The sequence below is a fragment of the Vanacampus margaritifer genome, chromosome 9 (genome assembly GCF_051991255.1).
Source record: "Vanacampus margaritifer isolate UIUO_Vmar chromosome 9, RoL_Vmar_1.0, whole genome shotgun sequence".
Lineage (NCBI taxonomy): Eukaryota > Metazoa > Chordata > Actinopteri > Syngnathiformes > Syngnathidae > Vanacampus > Vanacampus margaritifer.
This window is the reverse complement of record NC_135440.1, coordinates 27,991,784-28,015,002: the sequence shown is the minus strand read 5'-3', so window position 1 is coordinate 28,015,002 and position 23,219 is coordinate 27,991,784. Positions and strand designations below refer to the sequence as shown.

Below are 23,219 nucleotides of genomic sequence, written 5' to 3'. Positions count from 1 at the left end.
ATGACTTGTCGATAAAACGTAGCATAAGTAAGCTCACCTCAGTAACAAATTAGAGCTTGGTACAAAAACATGATGGGAATGCGTCCAATTTTTCCTCTCTTTGCATTTCAAACCAGATTTTCACCTTTCCATAAAGTTTCCTGAGAATCTGTCATTTTTGGACAATATCTCCCAACTTTCCACTTTTGTGCTTGGTGGACATGAAATGTACACAAAAAGTATTTGACATCAGTTTGAATTTATTTAAAAAAAAAAAACTCTTTTGAAAAATGTGATTGTTTGAAATGTGAAACCGTGTCTATTTATTAAATAGAAGAAATGTGATTTGATACATTTCCAAATGCAAAAACAAAAGAACTATTTACACAAGCGCTCCCAACCCCGGAACTAGTGGGTTGCGCATTTCTGTTGTACGTTGGGCTGAGAAACTCCCATTGGCCATTGGGGGAGCCCTGCTGCTTTTTGTCTTCGGACCTCGGCGCAATGGCCGACGAGCCCGATTAGCCGAGCGATTTCCCTGCAAGTGTTGCTTTCAGTCTTCTTGGTTCTCATCCTCTCTGTGCTTGCGTGCGAAGAAGCCGAGCTGTGCGGAAAAGACAGCAAACAACGTTGGCATCGCTACGCTGACACGAGTTTACTTGAGAAACGTCACATATTGCGCACGCGTACCTTCCATAGAATGAAGATGATGAGCGCCAGTAGCAGCAAGCCACCAATGATGCTCCCAATGAGAATCCACAGTGAGATGGGAATGGCTCTTCCCTTCAGCACCTCCAGTACAGTCTTGAGGCAAGAGGACATTTTGAGAACGTTTGTCATCATTCTGATGGTGTGTAACAAGCCACTGTTACCTCACGCCACACCGTTCCAGTCGCCAGGGTGATGAGGTTGGTCTCGTGAGGCGCGATCTGAAACATGCCGACGATCCTCGCTGACTTATATTTGGCCTGCAGACGAAAAGGACACGCAAAGCGTGACTGCAATTGATTGTGCCAAGGGTACATTTATATAATACATACTGTATGTACATACAGTGGGGAAAAGAAAGCTGAAAAAATGATGCACTATGCATGCCAGGCCAGTAGATGGCGATGTCACTGTTCAAGGAAAAAATGCTAACCTTTTTCTAAGCCTCACATTTGTGCAGTGTGCGGGGTTCTGTAATCTGCCACAAGATTTTACAAGTGTCTGCGTCTCGGCCACTGGTTTTGTGGTAACTCTAAATTTGGTGATGTTGCAAATGATAGCACAGAAGCTTGCTTACACACAGGCACAAAAAAAACTGGTTGTAAGAAAGATGCAGTGTTTGTAAATGATTTTGCTATTATTTTTGGTATTGCAGAATTGCCTTATGTTTCACTGTGCTAGTCTATAGTGTTGACGCTTTTATTTTGAAGGATGTAGGAAAGGTCTCGTGAATTGATAGGAAGTGACGTAAGTAACCAATTTACCGCCATAAGTAGCCATCTCAAGTGTACAGAAAAACCAAAATGGAAGTTTACAAGTAATTCATTGAAGTTTCTTTAGCACCTGGTTCAGAAGGGAACGAGGTTCGTATTAGAGTAATGTTTAATCGTTCAACGAATGTCGATATAGTTCACGGTGTTTGAGTCATTTGTTCATGTTGCTTAGCAAAACTGATTTCATTCACTACCGTTCTCATTCACTAGAGTGTGCTAACGCACCTTGGTAAATATTTAGCAACGCCATAGCTCATTATTCTGTGTTGTTTACTACAAATACGTATTTCCTATATGTTTTATTTTTGTTTGATGGTAATTGCAAAGGTAAAAAGCAAGGTTAAAATGTATAATTAGTATGCAATGTTGGTTGTACTTTTGCCAAGGCTATAAAACGTAAAAATTTAAGGTAATTCTTTTGTGGTATATGGCTTAAATAAGGTCAAAGGATATACAAAAAATACCGTTTGAGTTATTAATGGCATTTTCTGTTTATTTGCATTGTAGCTCTTATGGTGTGTTCACACAAGGACTTTTTCATTAAAAGTTGTGAACCGTCAGTTCATACTGAACAGTGAACAACATATTGGACGAGGAGCCTCAGAACGCGATACAAGCTCGCACAGTTCACATCGCAAGAAGTCCTTTTGCTACATCGCCCAGTGTGCGAGGGTGAGTAGCCAACTTTCATTGGAATGCAAGGGTCGGGTCCGAGAATGATCAGACAATCATCATCTTGCGTTAGTGACGAGAAAAGTGATCATGCAAAATCAAGGTCTACTTTATTTTTGCACTATAGCAAAGGATTACAAAACTTACAAATAATGCACAAGTGTAACGGCATATGATTTTCTAACAATCACTTTGTCAAGTATTTAACTTTCAGGAATTGCCACTGCGAGTCACTTGATTTGTTTGGCACACTTTTTATACCAGGTACCCTTCCTGGCTCAAGCGCTGACTTACTTATTGATTTTAAACCTGGACTTGCTTGGTACTGACAGTTGATTGGTCATCTGGCGCCATCTTTGCTGGGGTGCAATTAAGGGCATGCGAATGATCCTTAAAAACATGTTTTTGTTTCACACAGTAAGCATGCGACCTTGAAAAAAACAAAACAAGGCAACCGTCGGTGATGTCATTCTGTAAAAAATAAAATAAAATAGGCCGACTGCTTGGTGGAGTTTTTGTTGTCACCACATCATTTATTTGGGTTGCCAAATTCAGTTGAGGGTTTTTCCTGTCTTCGCTGGTCGCAGTAAAATGCACCAACAGCCCCGTGTTCTGCTATTAAGGTTTTGTTTACTCATGCATGTGGACACGCTACATTTTGCTTTTTTATGTGTTTATTGTTTTTAATAGTGTAATTGTTTTGCATGTGGAGAACTGTTTTCAAAAGTTTGCGTTATCAGTCTTTTAAACCAACCTTTTATTGATCTAAGGCACATATTTTACATTTGAAAATCAACACTGCACAGCACCAAATAAAAATGTTGCAAAATGTATAGAGTGCATACTGAAAGAGTGCTGATCTTGTCTCAGTTTATTCACAAATGATGTAGTCACTGTCAACTTTCAGGAATTTTTTTGTGAAATCGGATCACGCTGGCCCCTGGGTTTCTTAACACTGTTGTGTCCAGAACTATATTTGTATGAAAGATTTGAGTTAAACAGCTGCTCACCTTTCGGAAAAAGTCGTCATGGACTCTGCGGCTAAGGCGAATGACTTCAGCTTGTCCCTTCAGGAGCTGCTGGATTTGACACGTAATCTCTATGCACCATGACCTGCTGCAGTTCTTTAGGAAGATCCCAACACAAAAGCAGTTTTGAGTATGGCTTGGCCAACCAACACGCTTGGTGGCCGCTATGCCACAAGGGCCTCACCAGGATGTCGTTCTCCAGCATGTCTTCGGGGTGGAGGGGGCGGACGTCTCTCTGCCGGCCCTTCAGCTGGGCCAGGTCACTCATGACGCTGCAATTGACAGCTGTCGCCTGGGAGACAACTTGAGTGTGTCAAACAGAAAGGCGGCGAGGGACGAGGAGGGCGCCCGTAACGAGGGACAACTCACGTTTTGCGAGGAGATGTCTGTGACTGTCATGAAGACTTGGTCCCCCGCAGCCGCTGAGGGCAGAAGCAGCCTCAACTCCAGATTACTCACAGGGTAGCAACCCAGGTTCTGGAGCTACAAAGACAAAAACAAACACGTTGCCTCTACTTAACAAAGTCAGGACTCTTTTGTTAGAACTTGCAACCAGGGCTAGGAAACAAATCCATTAAGTCAGATAAGTCGATCACAAAAGAGGTCGACACGAAATGCTTGGCCCGAAGCTTCACTGGCACAATGTTACACATCTTCACAGATATGTAATTGCTACTTGTGAAGTCCATCCCCATGAATGTTTCACAATCTATTAGCACTCACTATTGGTGGAAAGTTGATACCTCAGTCAAGGAGTGAAATAAATCAGCTTTTATGTGGTTTGGGATGAGAGTGGGGCTGAGAATTAAGGTCTAGCATAAAGGGTTTTGCTTAAGGACCCACCTGGATGTTTTTGTTTTGGGCAAAAGGTGGGGGGGGGACGAGGAGTGCAAATGGATGGACTACTCAATTAAAATACTGACAGCCCTGCTTGGAATCTCCTAATACCGCCTCCGTAACTTACAGAAGTTATCAGTACTACAAGCAACAGTGCCATCATCTGGAGCAATTCCGAACCGATGGGTGCTTCTGATTCTGATTGCTTGTTTCAGCTACCAAAGACGCCAGACCTTGCAGATCCTGCCCCCTCTCCGCTGAGGTTCCGCGAGTGTACCTTAAAGTGCGTGTAGAACTCTGGTCCAGTGGCTTCTGACATTGTCCGCGTGGGGTGAACTTCATATCGGTTTAAATTAGAGTCGCTGCAGGAGGAGAAAAATGCACGTGAAGACCAAATAACAGGACCTCAAGAAGAGGCCAGAACACGAGTAACGGCGCATCCTTTTACCTGCTGACAAACAGGTCGGGCTCATACTGGATAAAACTCTGCAGCTGAACACTGTTGTCCCCTAAAGTATCCACTCGCTCCACACTGTCGCTGGCTACATTCAACTTCATTTGGACCCGACTGTGCAGGGTGGCACAGCTGAACTCAAACTCCAGCATGAAGTTCACCTTTGGTCACAACAAAGACAAGAGACGCGTTACACGCGGGGTGAGAGTGGCATGTGATGTGGTAATTTACGCCGTTACCTTCGACTGGGAGCGAAAGACCGGATAGCTGACGTTACACGAGTGGCTGTTGGAGCCCAGGCCTGTGCACTCCATCTTGAAGTTGCCGTCCTCCTTCAAACAAAGTCATGTTCGACAGTGCAGGAAATAAATCTCATTTTACTCTAATAGATGCAGAATAACCTCGACTATGACTGCTACACGATAACAGCAGACCTGGGTCGTCACTTTCATTATTTTTGTGCAAAATTCTTGTACGAATCGTTACAAGCCGTAATGCTTGGGTCGTACCCTAATACTGAGGCTGGAAAAGTGCAGGTTGCGTGAATAGTGCAGCGTCAGGCTTGTGTTGTAGGCGTTTTCCAGTCTGTTCTCCAGTTGGACTTCCACTGACATACGCCTACGAGGACTGCGAATCACATACGGTTTATTTCTGTGGGAGAAACAAGAGAAATTTGACTCTTTGGAAATAGACCGACAGAATTGTCATGTTTACACAACCTTACCTGGTCCCAGAGATGTCCATTTGGGCCTGTAGCACCAGATCAGTGGTGCACACGTCGTCCTCCCCGCAGTCTTTAAAGAAGGGGATCTACACATGGAAAGAACATCATGTTTTGCAGAGGAAAAACAGGAACTGCGAGGCCACCGTTTTTCACTCACATATTTTTTGACGGACGTGGGCCAGCCCTCGTCCAACACTGGACCGCTCTCGGTGTTGTTGATCTTGAAGCGCAGCGAGAAGCTGATCGGGCGGATGTAGTCTGCCGTGTCCTATTAAAGACAAACACATTAGGATCGGGATGAAAATGGGGAAGGTGTGTTGGTCGCAGCTTGTGCACGCTGGCCTGAAATGCTCACATAGACGTGGAAGGGCAGTTTGTAGCACAGAGTCTGTCCTGTGTGAGCTCGCACCGCCAGCTGGGTCAGCCTGTGGGAGCTGTCGTCAAACAGTGCACGAGCTGACAACTTGCGGTCATCCAACATTGCTGCAACCCACAAGTCTGTGGAAGAGATCAATCAATCAATCAATCTGGAAAAATGAACCACAGTATAGCTAGTGACGACTGTACGTTTTTGTGATGCCAGTCCAGAAACTTTTCTGACACATCTGGTATGACCAGAGGTAGCATTTGACGTTTCAAGGTTACCAACCGAGCATGGCATAAAAATGCAATCTGACTTGTGAGCAAATTCAGGTTATGTTGCCACTGTCGGAATGAAACTGTCATGAACCGAAGACCCTCTGTGGCACAAGCTGTGGCACCAGCTCAGCGGAAAGAAAGCCAATGGAAAATAGGTATGGTGAAAAGATATCAATCAGTCAAAGTGACGTACCAAAGCCATTGCTGCGTGGGCCAGGGGAGCGCGATACGGCCGTGAAACAGGCGGTGGCATCAAGGCAGGCGGATTCTCGGCCGCCGCGCTGGCACGTCTTTTGGATGACGTTAATGGCGTGCGGCTGGAAGGACAGACTGACATTGATCTGCACGATGCTTCGAGATCTGCGAAACAGAAGGAATCATGTAGGATCAAATATACAACAATGATTGTTTAGCTGGGGTTTTCCCTGGTTCATCAGGCTCACCTGAGCAGCACAGCACTGCCGTGGGCTCCCACCGCCAAGTCGATCAGCCCGTCTCCATCCAAGTCCAACCTGGCGCTGACACTGCGGCCAAAATACTGCAAGGACGGGGACACTGACATCCCAGGAATACGCTGCAAATAAATAAAAAAATCACTTCCATTGGATTCTGCCGTAGCTTTGTGAGGTCATAGTTGATGGAGGCTGGAGAGTACCTGCTTGTAGTTGTGGATGATGTAAATATTTTGGCCGTGGTACACGTACACAGCTCCGCGGTGGTCATCTTCCAACGGGGCGCCTACCAGCAGGTCAGTGAATCCATCATGGTTGATGTCCGGTGCGACGGCCATCGCGTAGCCGAACCTGGCGTCTTGGGACTTTTCGTCTGATTTCAGCGTACCGTTTGAGACAAACACCTCCTCCTGAGAGAGAGGCAAAGATCATGTAATACTCACCCTGGGAAATGTTGTGGCACATTACGGTTGAGTGCTTTGAACATCGCCTCATGGTTCTGAGGTTCAGGGTTCAATTCCAGGCGGCAGAATTCCTGTGTGGTATTTGCATGTTCTCCCTGTGCTTGTGCAGGTTTTCTGCAGGTGCTCTGTCACCCTCCCGCATTCCAACATGCACGTTAGCTTCTTTGAAAGACTCTCAAGTGTCTTTTGCCTTTAGTGCTTGCTGGCTGCGATTTAATATCATTCATATCATTTAATGTCGGTCTCTGTACTTGTCATTTATATTTTTAGGCCATTTATTTACATGTATTTATTATTTGTAGTCTGGCGCAAAGACTCACCCAAAGTCAGCTGGGAAAAGCTCTAGCTCATCTACAACCCTAATGAGTATAAGCGCTATAGAAAATGGATGGATGGATGGACGGACGATAATCATGCATGTGCATTCTTACCCCACTGAGAGTGTAGATGTAGACTCTCCCGGCTTCCTTGTTCCCGGAGCCGAGGTACATCGGTGCTGCAACCAGGAGAACGTCAGTGATTCCGTCCTGGTCCACATCCATACCGCACAGCTCGCTGCCGTAGTAAGACCCAATCTAGGGAGACGGACACGCTCTTTCAGTTTGCTGACAGCAGGGGGTGTGGGGTGTCCCTCTCTGAAGCCCGATGGTGCACCTGTTCTCCATTGAGGGCCTGCGCAATGTTGACTTCGCCCTCGTCGCTGAGCTCAAACAGGATAACTTTGCCTTTGTGCTTGAAGCGCGGCGCGCCGGCCACATAGAGTCTCCTCCAATCACCGACCAGCACAGATGACACTGTGTAGCCTGGACCAAAACACATCCGTTTAAAACTCATCAGGTTCTTGCATTTCAACTCGCTTTGCATTTGTTCTATCAACTCTTGACTGGAATGATGAGAACAATGACCTCAGCATAAATGTGTGGATGTGCGAGATCCTGATCCGCGCTACCAAGGGACTCAGACGTAAGACCTGCAGTTTTAGCTGATTTCATGCTGGTATTTATGATCTCGTTCTGAAATGGGACTCATTACTTGCTTTTGATGATCCTCGCAAATGGTTTTAGCTCCCTTTTAAATAAGAGACAGGTGTGCGGTAGTAGAACCTAGACAATATGCACGATCAGTGCATACCAATATATCGGGACAGGTAAGACAATTAAGCAACATACTAAAACGGGTGGGGCAATCCTGGTCCTCGAAGCTACGGTGTTCTGCAGGTTTTAGATGTTTCCCTCCTCACCTGATTCTAATGATTTGGATTCACGATCGTTAGCAGGCTTCCGCAGACCTCGCTGATTGGCTGAATATGTGAACAAAGGAAGTTTCTAAATAAAACCTGCAGGAGCCTCAAGGACCGGGATTGCCCGCCCACGTCCTAAAGCAATTCCTGCTCGTGACATGTCATCATATAGATCTGAAATGTACCGAGATAAGCGGCGTGATTTTTCAGCTCCAGGGGGAACTCGCTCTCGAAGGCCTCCCTGGTTGGCACGATCCTCCCGTTGGTGCCCTCCTTCAGCACGCCGCCATCCCAGTCGTAAGCGCCCACCATCCCAAACAGAATCCCGTCCTGGAGGCGGCAAGATGAAAGTGAAGAAGACGCGCCGAGCGTGTGTGCGTGAGGAACGACGCGGACTCACATCCAGTATATGTGTGGAGAAGCCGATCTGCGACATCTCCATGTGGAAGGAGCTCTGGTTGCCGAGTGTGCCTGAAGGTTGATGAAGTGCACAAAGGAAGAGTACGGTCAGCGCTCGTCGCCTTCTTGTTGCTTGACATGTCCTCCCTTCCTTCCTCCCTCCCCTTCAGCACTCTCCCTCAAACTGCACGGGTGACACAAAAACTTCACACTTTTCCTAAGCTCGTTGTTTTCTTACCACATTTTTGGTGGCGTCCCTTTCCATCAGGTTTCCTCTCCTGACACCAAAACTTTGCTCCGCTCATTTATTCACAGGATGCACACTTGTAGACTCACCGCTGTGCTTCTCGTTTCAGGTTTCCAACTTTTGAAGTCATTCTATACGCCTGTGTTTACTTTCTTATGATCTGATGTTACTGTTGGTCAATATCATATTCAGTGTAGTTCAGGGGTCAGCAATCTTAAATACTCAAACTAAGAGTCACTTGAGCCTGATTCAGACACAAAAGAAAACATGGAAGCCACATTGTCTTTTCACAGAAGCGTATTGCTGCCACATCCAAAACAAAAGTTCATTAACCAAATACATTTCACGTTTATGAAATAAATTTCACGTATACATTTAAACGTGATAAAATGTTCCACAGTTTAACATTAGTTTCATGTGGAAAGTTTCATGAATTCACATGATAAATTTCTTCAGTGAATGTCAATAAATGTTCATTTTAACGTAGTTTCACGTTTAAACGTGATGAGTTTCACGTTTTATTGTGATGAATTTCACTTTTAACGTTCATCATTTTCACGTGATAAATTCCCCATGTTTATTTTTTAACGTCACGAGTTCACTTTTTAAGGTGGGTTTCCCAATTTAACATGATCATTTTCACATATTGTGGAAAGTTGCATGTGATCAATTTCATGTGATGTAATGTGTCACATTTTAACGTGATAAGTTTGACGTGTTCATATCTTAACTTAACGTGATGACTTTTACATTTTAACACGATCATTTTCACATTAAGGTTCCATTACGTGGAAAGTTCCATGTGACAAAATTCACGTGTTCAAGTTTTAACTTACTAAGGCTCAAAGCTTCGCCTTTTAATGTGCTGAGTTTCATTAAGTATGATTTTTGGCATAAACAACACCGTTGGAGTATTTTTTTTGTTTATGTTACTTGTTACACTGTATGTGGAGCTTATTGTAATTTACCAGAATGACAATTTAAACAAATACCAGCTGTTGTGTGCCAAAAATGAGTGTCAGCGTTTGCCATTATTTCCTCCAATAGTGGCCTGACAGCATTAGCATTGTTGGTCGACTCCTATCGCACGCACGCACGCACCTTCGAGTGAGAAGATGCGGTCTCCTAGAGCGTCCACGATGTCGTTGAGCGCCGCCTCGTCGGTCACGTTAAAGAAGTACTTGTCGTCCGGGTCGCTGGCGATGTACTTGATCTCGTTGATGAAGGTGTCGGGGTCCTGCTGCCTTCGGTGGTAGTGGCCCAAGACCTGCAGAGTGTTGGCGCCAAGTTAGTAGATTTCTTCTACTGTACTACGACTCAGCAGGTTGTTGTAGGAGTCATTTTTTCATGGAGGATAAAGAATATATGCCTGTAACTATTGTGTATTCGAAAACCGCGATAAGTGATGCCAACTGTTCTCAAGTGAACGGTGTTTTGCATTGTTTGTTAGCATTAAGCTAAGCTGGCTCTCCTAGCAATTGTGCTTGTTTTCAATACACAACATGCAACTCTTTATTTTATGTTTATTTTTCAAGTAAACCTTACCTAGGAGTGGCAATTCTCACATTTATTTTTGTTTTTAAATTTTTAAGAAGCGATTTTAAATCCTTATTTTTTATGCCAACGTGGAATTGAACAGAGGTGGGCATTCCGTCTATTAACGGAATGTCTGTCAATGACGGATGGCCATTTTGTCGAAAACTAAAAATTGACAAACTGACGGAAGTGGGTTTTCGTCCGTCAATGGAATTGTCAATCTGTCAATAAATTCGGCAAGCCGTCAATGACAGATGTCCCATTTTGGTAATTGACAGAGATTGACGGCTGCTCATTTTGCTGCCGAATGACGGATTTACGGTTCGGCTTGAAGTATTGATGGATTGACAATGACGGAAGGTTGTCATGACTGTTGATGATTGCCGAATGATGGACGCTCAAAATTAATTGATGCGCTTACCTCTGGAATCAAATTTATTCTTTTTCCTCGTCACGTTACATTTGTACACTCAATTGTTGCTAGGCAGACTTCGTGGAAACATTTGTGTTCCAAAGCTCAATGAAAAAAAATACCTCTCGGACATACATTAAAAAAATGATTCAATAGAATATAAAACAAGAGTAATTAACAGGAAGTAGGAGAGAGAAAATGACAGCAACATTTGCTGTAAAATTGTCACTATTGTTGCCATTCATCTGTATGTCTTTAATAGGCAATAATATGAAGTTGCGATTCAATGAGAAGCAGTGCCCCCGCCACTTAACGTGTGAATGAAAATCATGGTTTGCGAACACGGAATAGTCAAAACATGTCAATAGGACATGAGAAGCTGCACCAGTGGGACATGCAACATAAATGACGCTTGGCACGCATGTTGTTGCGCTTCTCAAAAATAAAAAAAGAACGCGCCTTTTCTCTCTGGTGGCCACGGGAGGAGTTTGCGACCCTCACCCACGACAAAGCGTCTCTACTTTTTCCTTGTCGGGCGGAGTTGCGCAAAACGAGCTTATTTGACCCCCACTGGGTTATTTTGGTGCGACCAAAGTGTTCATTTAGAAGTTTGAAGGCGCCATTTTGGGGTTGTGTGATTGCTTGAGGGTGTGTGGAACCATGGAAGCAAAACCGTGTGAGGGATGTTACGGATGTGTTATCCCTCACTAGATAGTGGTTCACCTTTCGTGGATTCACTCTTTATTGTATGTACAGTGATGCCCTGAGATACAAATGCTTTGACTTGCAAGTTTTCCCAGATACAAGTCGTCACTATACCAATTTTTGTCTTGCGATTAGGCGAAGGTGTACAATGCAGTGAAACCACGGCATAGTGAAGGACGGCTGTCATTCCTGCTTTTGCCCACGGAAAAGTTTGACAGCCGAGCAGGGCTGGCGAGGTACTCACAGCGATGGCATATCTGGTGATGTTCCTGTTCTCGCACTCCAGCAGCGCGTCGGGCAGCTCCTCGCCGTCGTGCGACTCTCCGTCCGTCACCACGATCATCACCTTGGTGGCGCCCTCCCTCGCCCCTCGCTCGGCGCTGAACGCCTCAGTGCTGCGTACGCACAAAACCAAGGTTCGCTTCAGCAAAGGAGAATGCGATCAAACGCCACACGTTGCATCAAGTCACTGGCCATTTTGATGCTTCTTCTTATGCACGTTGGCCACTTGGGGGCAGTACAAGCCAGACAGATGCACATATTAAGACTCAGCTCCTCACTGAGGATAAAGAATATATGACGGTGAGTAGTGTTATGTTGAGTGTCTACTAGTAGTGCAATGGGTCACCTAAAGTCACAGTTTAGATCAGATCACGGATTTGAGCCACGGATCGGATTATTTTTCGGATCAGAAACCCCCCCTCCCCCAAAAGGCGTTAGGGTTAGGTCGCAATTCAAGGCAAAAAAAATCAGCCAAGTGTTGCCTCATATCTAAAACAACTCGTAAGTGGGATCTTGCGTGTTTCCTGTTTCCACTTGTATGACTTTGAAATGGCCCCCGTTCAAATCAAACCACAGATGTAACATTTGTGTGACGGTTTGCATCAGATTTTTTTCACAAGTTCCCCACCCTCAAAAAGATCATGTAACATGGAAGTGCATCGCCATTGCATTGGAGCGACCCCATTGAAAGGAATGGTGCCGATCCCGAGTGGGCCACACATTAGTCATACTTGACACAAATAACAGAGCCTTTGTGTGTGTGTGTGTGTGTGTGTGTGTGTGTGTGTGTGTGTGTGTGTGTGCGCGTGTGTGTGTGTGTGTGTGTGTGTGTGTGTGTGTGTGTGCGTGTGTGTGTGTGTGTGTGTGTGTGTGTGTGTGTGTGTGTGTGTGTGTGTTTTAGGGGGGCATCTGTGCATTCCTATGCAATGGTGGCATGATGAAGCGGAAGCTTGCACACACGGACTGACCAGAAGCCGCACCCTGTTTGTCTGCATGAAACCTGCACTCAGTGGGACCTGCTTCATGCTTGGTAAGCCGCACACACACACACACACACACATACAGGGCTGAGGGGAGCGGGAAGCATAGTCACTCAAGTCATTTTCAAGCCTCACTCCAGCCCTTGGGCTAAATTTAACATTGTGGTCACCAGTGCTGAAGTGCAAAAGTTAAAAACACGCATTTTCTTCCCCCGGCAAGCAAATTACATAGGGTGCGGATGTGAGGAGGCGGCGGAAGGCAAAACACAGGAGACCAACAGACAGACCAATGAGCCACTTACGGCGCAACTGGAAAAAATAATTCACTCTACACTGAGGATGTCCCAAAAAAAACATGCGTTAATTAATTTTGTTTGTAGGTCACATATAGTAAGGTGAGCTGGAAGTGAGCCCAGCTGAGCACCTTGGACTGGTTGCCAGCCAATCACAGGGCACATGTAGGCAAACCACAATCTCAGAACTGTGAGGCAGACATGCAAACCACTACCCCACCATGCTGCCTGTATAGGAACAATATGGACTGGTTTCCCCGAGTGAAAAGTGCAAGTCGTCCTCGTGTGAACTAAACAGTAAACAAAAGCAAAAGGGAAAATGTGATGAAACCAAACTCGACAGATGAGCTCATTTGCAGGCCGCCGAGCATTTACAAGTCGTTTTACGGAGTCGCACTTGTGCGCTGGTGACACATGGCCGTGCGGTGTGCGTGGCCAAACCAGCGCGTCAAAGACTGAAAAAAAAAGTGACTCATCCAATCGGAGGCTTCTGTCTGACGTTTGCGCTGGACTTTGTCATCTGCTCTCACAACACACAAACTTTTTTTCCCCCCTCACTTTGTCTACTACTGGAAAATGATACTACCATAGTGAGATTATATTAGCAACACCAACAAAAGAAAGTGAAGCAAAAAAGGTTCATGACAACTTGTAAAGTATGATCCAATGGGTGCATGTTCATTTCCTGCTCCCTATTTTACGGACTGACATCAATCCAGTCAAACAAAAACTAATTGAGAAGCACTGCGTCCAGGCTATTATATACATCCGTGGGCACGGCCAATGACGTCTCTCTGCATGGAGGCAGGTTAGACCCAATGTTGGTCATTTCACAGACGAGTGCAGGCTGGTAGGTTTGTGAGAGTGAAGGCTGCGCCGCTGTGGGGTGGTTAGACCAGATATAAAGTATCTTTCTCTCTGCCTGTCAATATATCATCTCAGAATATATACAGGGAGTCCTCGAGTTATGCCGTACGCGACCTACGTTGTTTCGACTGTTTGGAAGGCAGCAAATGTGGATCAGGATTGGACGGCTTTTATGTCTGTCACATCCAGCAGCGTTTTCCAGCCTTTATTGAGCCAAGGCACATCATTTACATGAGAAAAAGCCTGAGGAATATGTCATTTTGTATGCGCCGCTGCCTTGAGATAAGAGTTGAATTTGTCGCGTGGATCGAAATGCTTCTGTTTTTCCCTGAACAAGAAAGCAGATGCCTGGCAATGTGAAGTTTGAGGTGAAAAGAGATTGATGCCGAAGCAGGCTTGTGTCTGTTTTGACAGCTGCGGGGGAGCGCAGCTTGGATGACCGGGCGCCGCCTCACCTGCGGCCACGCTGAGCAAGCAGCCAGCCAGCGACTGGTGAGCCAAACCCGCCCGCCCGCCCGAGGTTGGAGGTCAGACACGCACGTTGCCAATTGTTTCGTGGCCTTCAAAATAGGGTGGTCCCCGCACGGTACAAAAACAAGAAAGTATGTTTTGGTCCACCTTCGCCCAACTTTGCGCAATTCTTTCAAATGAAAAAAACTTTAGTGTTTCTCAAATCTATTCATCCTTTTTCCGTATTGCTTGGCGTCATTAGGTTCACGGGCGAGCCGGTACCAACCCGAGCTGACTTTAGGGTACGCCTCGGACTGGTCGCCAGCCAATCACAAGGCACAGAGACAAACAACCAAACAAATTGTAGTCAAATAAGAGTACTTTTACTTTCAAATAGTATGACTCAAGTACAAGTTAAAAAAATATTAGTCGTCCACATAATTACTTGAATTAGTATTCAATGAAGAAAAAAAACTCAACTACAAAGTAAATGGAGAGCAATTTGTTGTGTAGCCACCAATTTTAATCAAGTACTTTTACTTCAGGAAAATGCTAAAAAAGTACACCTCTACATAGTTACTTGAGTAAGAATAAGTATTTAGTGAAAAAAAAGTATTCTACTAAATAACTGGAGAGCAATGCAGCCACAAATTGTAATCAAGTAAAAGTACTGTTACTTCAAAAAATGTGACTCAAGTAGAGGGGAAAAGTACACGTCTGCATAATTTAGCAACAAAATTGTGATCAAGTTACTGGTAACTGGTGAATAGCTTCTGATTTACTTTTTTTAATCAAATCTTTATGAAATGAAATAAATTGAGGCAAATTCTGACACTTAAATGTCTTAAATTAACTTTCTTCAACCAAAATATTTAGATCACACAAGCAATAATCGACTAATAACAAAAATTAAAGTAGGGGGTGGAATGCAGGTCAATGTATGGAACAATAGTACAGCTTCTTCTAAAAATAAATAAATACAAATATTCGCATTAAAAGTGACAAAGTATGTGAAAAGTATAATTGATCCCAATAATGAATAATTGAATAAATCTAGCAACTTCCAACTTGTCTGCACCATCCGTGCGACAATTTTGAGTCTGCAGCTACAGGCCAGATTCGAACCCAGAACCCCGAGACCCTGAGGCAGACACACAAAGGCGGCACTACTCCGCCCCCTTTTTAAATGTGCTTTGTGCAAAATGGAACCACGACGGAGCAGCTGTGCCATGGGAGGGGAGCATCCCTTTGCTCACCCACGAGCGCCCCCCAAAAAGTGCAGAGAGACAATTTTGAACACGTGTCAGCATTTGACGTGTTTTGCTCGCGACCTCTGCCTGCAAATGTTGCATTTGCGATGGGCCGCAAAACAGGAACTCTCCAATTAGCGTGCGTGCGTGCGTGCATGCGTGCGTGTGTGACGGCAGCCGGACTTTAAGAAAGCAGGAATTTGATTTTGAACAGAGGGTTATTTTAAAGACTTTGTGGTTTGAGCTTATAGCGAGCTGTTTCTTAGCAGCCCATCTGGCCCCGCCCCCTTCTTGGCGTCTTTCTTTCGTAGTGCGTTGACGGGTCTGGAGCAAATTAAAGAGGCCAGCCTGTTGCACATATATTGTCAGCGACATATTTTGTGACACACAGGCTTTCCCTACGTCTTTTATTTACAACTCAACTTCCACTTTAACCCTATGTTGCCAACTCATTTCAAGTCAAAGAAAATAAAATTATGATAAAACAATACATAATGTAAAACATTAATTAAAACAACACATTTGTTTTACTATTGGTATCATTATTATTCTGTTGTTAAGGTCCCCCCCCAGGATTCATTCATAAATAATCACATTTGTGTGTATTTTAAATAATTTTATGATCTTTGTATTGTCATTTTTATCTTAGTTTTCAAATAAAGTTAATTTATATTATAAATACTAAATTCTATAATCCTCACCCTAACAAATTAGATATATCTTATATTCAACAGTACTGTACACTAAGTTTAGTAGAAATTCGCAAGGCAACCTTAAACCATTTTACTTTTACATAATGGTAAAACGTAACTTGTTAAAAAGGACAAATTTACATCCTTAACTCATTCAATCGCAGCCATTTTCACTGAAGCAACCCCCTTTCGCTCCCGGCTGTTTTACTGGATTTGGACTGATTTTACAAGGCCCACAGAATATTGGGTTCTATTGCTATAAAAAACATGGAACCTACCAAAAGCGAAAGTCTTCATGGCAGAAATATTGCCCCAGACCGTAGTCGTCATCTCGTCAGGAAACCCCCCCGAAAGCGCGCAGCTGGCTACATGCTTGCTCTTGCATGTCTGCTAATAACATCGATTACTCGACATGCTTGTTTTGCCAATTGTCATTGCAGGACGACTGCGCCGTTATTAATTGGAGGAAATCCTTACGTGAAGGTGAAAACATCCTTCAACATACACGTTAAACGAAGGCCAAATGAGAGAAAAACATTTGAGGAATGCTAGCAAAGAGCCAAAAGTTGTGGTGGCAAACGAGGCCTACCAGGCCATGTTGATGGCGTAAGCCGTGCGCGTCTCTCGTCCTTCCTGGCGGCTGATGTTCTTGGCGGCCTCCACCACCTCCTGTGTGGTCTGGTAGTCTTTCAGCGACCATTCGTGGACCGCCACCTCGCCGTACTGCAGGATTCCAACCTACGTGCACACACACACACACACGCGTGCCCATATTGAGCATTTTCATGAATATTGACATCGACAACCTTGTGCCCATTTTAAAACGACATCATCATCAGCCTTTCAGTCTGCTAGCTCAATGCTAAAGCTAAATAGCATCTATCTTGTGGCGCTTTAACCTACAAGCAATGGTTTGAGAGTGACAGCAATTTTTGTTTCATTGGGTAAGGCTTGAACATATTAATGCTATTTTCATTTATTTCAGATATGAAAGATGATTTGAGATGGTTGAAAGTTTTTTCTCAAAGCAGCACCGTAGTTGTAAAATGTACACTAGTAGTAATAAAGAAAACCACAACCGGCCACCCATCTAAAGCAAACAGCGAGTTGTTGGAATTTTGGACTTCAATAGGAAACCAGAGGAATTTCCTTTTCACTCCACATTGCCTGTTTCTCTTACACCCCCCACCTCTCCCCAACCACCCTCCATTCCTCCCCGCGTGCGTCAAGTTGGCCTCCAAATGCCCCTCCATGTCGCAGCAGCAATCCACATTTACCAAATTGCTCCTCTGTACGTGCGCATGCTTCGCCTCAACTGGCTTGTCTAACAGTTTCCTATTTATCCACCAGGTTTCAAACGCTTCAGGCTGCAGAACCTCCAACCAACCTCAAGTGCTACAACCACAGCTGTCCAGCTGCCATACATCATACAATATGGAACTGGCTCACATTATCTTTCCCCAAGAAAATCGATGAAAATATCATCCCCAACAGAGTGAGCATCATTTACGTATCTTTTCATTAAAATAGGGTCACCCTAGAAGAACATTTAACTGTAAGTGTTGTTATATTTTCTGTCTCTGCGTCGTTTCAACATTTGCATTCAAATATCCCTTGCTTAGAGAAAATTGGGACTGTCGTTGCTAACATTAGCATGTCAATGCCATTTTCCGTTCATGTTAGCATTAAGCAAGCAGGCTGTTCTTAACGCAACATTAAAACAGCTTGTTTGATGAATGTTTAGTTTGAGAGGAAACATCAAGTGGGAGTGTTGAAACCAATTCTTTGTTGACATTTTCGCTCTTTGCTTGTTGTGAAGTGAGCTGCGTTTGCTGCTTGTTTAAGCGCTCGCATGGTTGTCTTTTACCTGCATTTGGTCTGGGCTGATATGGAACTTGCTGAGGATGTTGCTGAGGAAACTCTGCACCTCGTACCAAGGGTAGATGCTGTTGGAGCCGTCCAGGACGATCACAATGTCCATGTACGTTGTGCACCCTGCAAAAGCGCACGCATTTGCGTTTGCGTCCTTTTGAATGCGTGCGTGCGTGCGTGCGTGTTTACGTTGCGCTGTCGGAGCGATGGTCTCTCTGGGCTGGAGGTCGTCGCTGACAGAGGCGCAGATGCCGGTGCTGAACATGGACGTGCCGCATTCCTGAGACCACAGAGGTGCGCATGCCTGACAAAAGAAAAAAGCTCTCAGGTCTCAACTTTACATTAATAACGAAACTAATTTCACGCTTACGCAAACATAAAACAAAGCAAACAAGCAAAATATGTTGCTATAAGAACAGCCCACTAGCTTAATGCTAACATATAATGGAAAGTATGTACGTGGCAAATACGTACTCTTAGTATGTCATTTTTCATACACTTACAGTATCAATGCACAAAAAAAAATCCACTATTCTAACACGATAAAGTATTTGAAGCAAACAACAATGTATTTTTTTCACAATGAAAAGTTAGTTTAGTTTTAGTTAGTTTCAGTATTATTTTTAATATATATTAAAAAAAAGTGTATTACTTGTGCGCAATATTTAATAAACATGGCAAAATGAAAAATGTAGCACATTTCTTACCTAGCGTTGCATTTCTGCTGAGTTAAAAAGCAGGCAAGGCAAGCCATTGGAGCCCAAAGTCAAGCAGGCAAATTTGTTGCCATCTGAAGGTGCTTTTCTATTGGCTGCTGCCAGATGACATCACTTCTGAGTGACACCCTTTCAAACGTCTTTATTCGGGTTAATATAGAAATAAATCTACTGAAAATCACATGTAAAATCATTCCCAAAGGCTCATGTATGAAATTCATTACCAAAGACTAAAATGAGGGACATTTTCACTATAATTACAACAATTAATTCTCTATCATTAAAATTAATTATTACTTTAGTTTTGTAAACATAAAAAGTAGTTTTAAGTTTTCGAAAAAAAAAAAAAAAAGCATGACCGTTTTTATTTTATTTTAACGAAATAGTTTTTTTAAATTTTATTTTGTGTTTCCGTTAACAAAAACAACCTTGCCGCTGTAGCAAGTTGGTATAGCGCATTGTTGGCCTGGAGAATCCCTGCACAAAAGCTACCCTGGTGCTTGTTTGCTTGCAATCAGAAGGGTCGAGTGTGCACACGTACGGCGTTTCGCTAAAAAAGTGACTAAATAAGGGCAGGCAGTGAGCAAAAACAGTCAGTCATGGAAAAATCACAATAGTGCGGTTTGGGGGACAGAACATGGAGGCGGAGAAAGAGGGGGGGACTATTGTTGTCATCTTGGCAGTGCGGGAACAGCAGAACAGTCAGGCAATTTGGATCTAATTGAGCTGAGAGGGAGGAAGGACGACTCCTCCAGTTCTCGTGCACATCACACAGACAAAAGTCCAAATTGGGGGTGAAGCGGCAGGCCCAATTGCAGAAAGAGAAAGAAACATCCTGTCTTGTGTTTTGCTCTGTTATTACAGAAAGTGGATCAGTTGACGATGGAAAGGCGAGGAGTGTAAAAGACGAAGAAAATCAACAGAAGTGCGTTGGCTTTTCGCAGGTCTTTCATTAACAAAAGGCCGGAGACACATTCCGAGCCCGTTTTAGACCTGACCGCCGGCCTCAAGAAAAACACACACGGCCATTCAAGTGGGACTGCGCCGGCCAGTTTTTCATGGACTATAAATGAGCGGCAGTGAGAAGTTGGCGGACGCGTGAAGACGCAAAACACCACACGCTCTTTCAAACCCGGCGAGGGTCTTTGACACGCCAAATTACACGCCTGCACGCTTTCATCGTCGGCCGTCTGGGAGTCGCTCGTTTCAGAAGTGGAGGAATTGGATGTGAAGCGGCCTTTAAAATGAAGGCCCTCAATCGGTCGACTTCTCGTGCCATCAGATTTTCAATCTAAATTTCCAATACAGAATTTGACTACCATCATATATTCAATGGACACTTTTCCCCTTCAAAAATTCAACATTCAGTCGCAAACCATTTCTTTTGGATCGCCAGGCCGAAGCGGTCAAGACGACATCCAACACCGGACAATTTTGTTGTAGTCGAGACCACACCAACCGAGACAGACATTATCCAGACTATAGAGTATTGAGACCAGGGCAAGACTTTTGGAGGTCAAGACTGAGACAAAACTGAGACTTTTGGAGGTCGAGACCGGGACGAGACCGAGACTTTTGGAGGTCGAGACTGAGACAAAACCGAGAGTTTTGGTGGTCAAGACTGAGACAAGACCAAGATGTATATATCAAAGGAAAAAAATCACCAAAAACAGGACAAAATGACCAGTAGCTTTCTTTTTTAAATATGTTTTGCAATATAAAATAACTTCTGTTATGTTGTTTGTTAAATAGTACAATAAGTAGTCAAATCCTCTTCAATCCTGCTTTTTATGCTTCCAGAAAGCTACAGCAGTAGGTTCATTTTATAATGTGTAGCTTTGCGCATAATTATTGATGTATATTGTCAGATGTTCATTTAAGTTTGAGAGTTAAGAAGAAGCAGGATTTGTTTACTTACTGTCGAACTGTGTGTGCACATGTTTTTTGATCTTGCATGAAAAGTCTTTGAATTGAGAAAAGACATACCAAGAGGCCATCGGGTGAGTCCGGCGTGAGAGTCATTCCCAGGTGAGAGTTTTTCAGGTTTTTCGATACGTTGTGGAAGGCCGCCTCTCCTGAGATGAATGCAGGCAGCAGTTGAGAGCAAAAATTCTCCTGGTGACCTTCAGGTGAAGGATGTTGGCGCTCGCTCACCTAAATTCAACTTGCTGCACTTGCCGTTGCTGTCCTCTCGCACGCTGCATTTGTACACGTCCCCTTTCCTGTTGTTGGGCCGCCCGTCCCAAGGAGCGCCCACCAGCATTCTGCATGGAACACCGCGACAATTGGGAAAGTCGCTCAACAGCAAAAAGCAACACGCCGCTCTACAACGCTCACGATTTCTCTCCCGCCGTTTCATGCTGTAGCACGGAGAATCCGAAGAGGGCGTCGTCCGGACCGCTGAAGATCCGCGGATGCGTCACGTCAATGTTGAAGCACTGACACAAGCCTGGAGGAGCAAACGCAAGCCAGAAGATCGACAATCAAGCGTGGGTAGGAATGCACTATTTCACCTGATACCATAAATTGGAAGTCCCAAAAATTCTTGACAATATGTTCTATACCGACTCTCGTCTAAACGCGACATTCTGATTAATATTACATTTGTGGAATATGAATTAAGCAGCAAAATACATCCGTTTTTATCCAATCTCTGTGGGGGGAGGCGGCCATTTTGTCTTATTCGACAAATAGTGACCTTATTTTTAGTTCCAAAAAAGAAGGCACTTGGCCTGGCTTCAAGATACTTAAATGAGCTCAAAGTTTACTAAAAGAGGACATCGATTAGAACTATTTTGACGTACGCTACCTTGGTATGGGTAGAAGGTAAAAAAAAAAATTTTTTTTAAAAGAAGCTCTCTTTGGAAATCTTACTTGACAAATGAATAAATATGAATAATAAACACTAGACAATCTTTTAAGCGCAACCTTTTTTGGTCCCGGAATCGATTGATTTTATGTATTTATTTATTATTTTAAATGGGGGCGAGCGAGGATCAAACCCGCCCCCTCCGGCCGCCCAAAGCGCTCAGGACCGTATTTGAACGCTCAGGAAGTAACATACGCTGACCTACTTTTTTTTTTTTTCTATTCCGCCTCCCATTTGTCGCACAATCAAAACAGGACTTTTTTGTTGTTGTTTGAATGCAACATACTTTTTCCTTTTGAGTACATCGTTAGTAACATCCGTGCCTCTTGTGTGGTCCTGTTCAATTGTTGTTTATTTGTTCTTGCTTGGTCATTAAACAGAAACAAATAAACAACATGAATTGGTTAATAAGCAGAAATAAGGCTAAGATGATTTAGCAATAATTGTTCAAATAATTTGCTCATAATAGCGGCCCTATTTAAGAGCATTTCAAAAGAATCAAAGCAATTCTGCTCATGTTCATTGATGTACGATGTAGATCTATAATTGTAGTTAAATTGTCAACGCGTATAATGAATCACATTTGTTGGGTGAAGTCGGCCATTGCTTGCAAAATAAATTGTAAGGAAAATAAAACATCAGTGACAAAAGTGAGAGAGAGAGAACTGTTTTCTTTACCCGCGACTTTTTTCATACATCACGAGTGAGTGGAGGCTTTGTATGTGCGTGAACTGCGGCCAAACAAAAAACATGACAGCGCATGTCATGTTTGTATAAAGCGTGAGATCTGACCTGCCCCAAAGCTTCCTTATGCTTTGCTGCCCTTAAGTTGGGTGCAAAAATGTGCGTTTGGAAGCCGTGAATGCACAACTAGAGCGTAGAACAGTATATTATTTTTTGGGTCTGGCTTTCGGGGAGAGTGCGCTGGCAAACGAGGAAGCGAGCGAAAAGGATGGATAAACACCACGAGCGGTCGCGGCATGTGAGGGGGAAAAAAGGGAGTTCAGTCTGGTGACAGGTGAGGGAGGAAAGAGCGAGAGGCCGCTGAGGAGGATACAGTCAGGATACAGTCAGCGCCCTGTTGGGAAGAAAACAAGTCTGCCCTTCATTCATTCACGCTGAGAGCAGACCAGAGCGGCAACACGCTTGTCGGTCAACTCGCTGGCTCATGAGAAGGCCAAACTGGCAGTCACCAAAACCTCTGCCTGACTTCTTCATTCCAAGGAACAGGCGTGTGTAGACTTTTTTTCTTTCTTTTTTTTTCCTGCACTGTGCATCTCTCATATATGATCTCGATCAGTGATGCTCAAGCTTTTTTCAGTGATGGAGCTCCTGCTAAATATTTGATCGCCCGCTTTCCAGCGCAAAACCATTTTGGGGTTAAAAGCAAACAAACAAACAAAAACTTGAAACAGAGTGCCGTGCCATCACTGTCTGATTTATTCAACATTAGAACCTTTATTGGTCTCTCCTGAACTATTTGGAAATAAAAACATACATGAAAAAACTATTGGACATTTGTTTTGTGTGCATAAAACTAATTATCAGGGTAAAGTGTCCTTTCTTGGGATCATAGGAAACATTTACTCTCAAAAACAATTCATTAACTTAATTGTAAAATAATCAACATAAAGCGTCTTCTTTTGCATCATAGAAGAGATTTGTTATCAAAAAGATGT

The 23,219-nt window shown here is 43.8% G+C and overlaps 1 protein-coding gene across 1 annotated transcript; it reads right to left on the bottom strand.

Moving 5' to 3' along the window:
* Positions 1-227: 227 nt before the first annotated feature.
* On the bottom strand, positions 228-21,258 carry itga10 (integrin, alpha 10). Its single transcript, XM_077576737.1, has 29 exons — positions 21,240-21,258; positions 21,009-21,120; positions 20,826-20,935; positions 20,658-20,746; positions 18,145-18,259; positions 17,951-18,078; positions 16,673-16,821; positions 11,514-11,664; positions 9,718-9,883; positions 8,371-8,441; positions 8,156-8,300; positions 7,385-7,533; positions 7,162-7,305; positions 6,470-6,676; positions 6,258-6,388; positions 6,008-6,174; positions 5,531-5,673; positions 5,333-5,443; positions 5,176-5,261; positions 4,961-5,102; positions 4,691-4,783; positions 4,446-4,612; positions 4,275-4,359; positions 3,530-3,643; positions 3,345-3,452; positions 3,143-3,256; positions 852-947; positions 670-783; positions 228-583 (listed from the first exon to the last, which is right to left on the bottom strand). Exons 1-29 carry the CDS (start codon positions 21,256-21,258, stop codon positions 533-535), a joined length of 3,477 nt encoding a protein of 1,158 aa, XP_077432863.1. The 3' UTR covers positions 228-532.
* Positions 21,259-23,219: the final 1,961 nt, after the last annotated feature.

What these genes read in the sequence shown, in the direction of transcription:
- itga10 (XM_077576737.1), bottom strand. An exon ending in AACTGCCCTTCCACGTCTAT is followed by an intron (nt 5,444 to 5,530) that starts GTGAGCATTTCA and finishes TGTCTTTAATAG; the next exon opens with GACACGGCAGACTACATCCG. An exon ending in ATGGACATCTCTGGGACCAG is followed by an intron (nt 5,103 to 5,175) that starts GTAAGGTTGTGT and finishes TTTCTCCCACAG; the next exon opens with AAATAAACCGTATGTGATTC.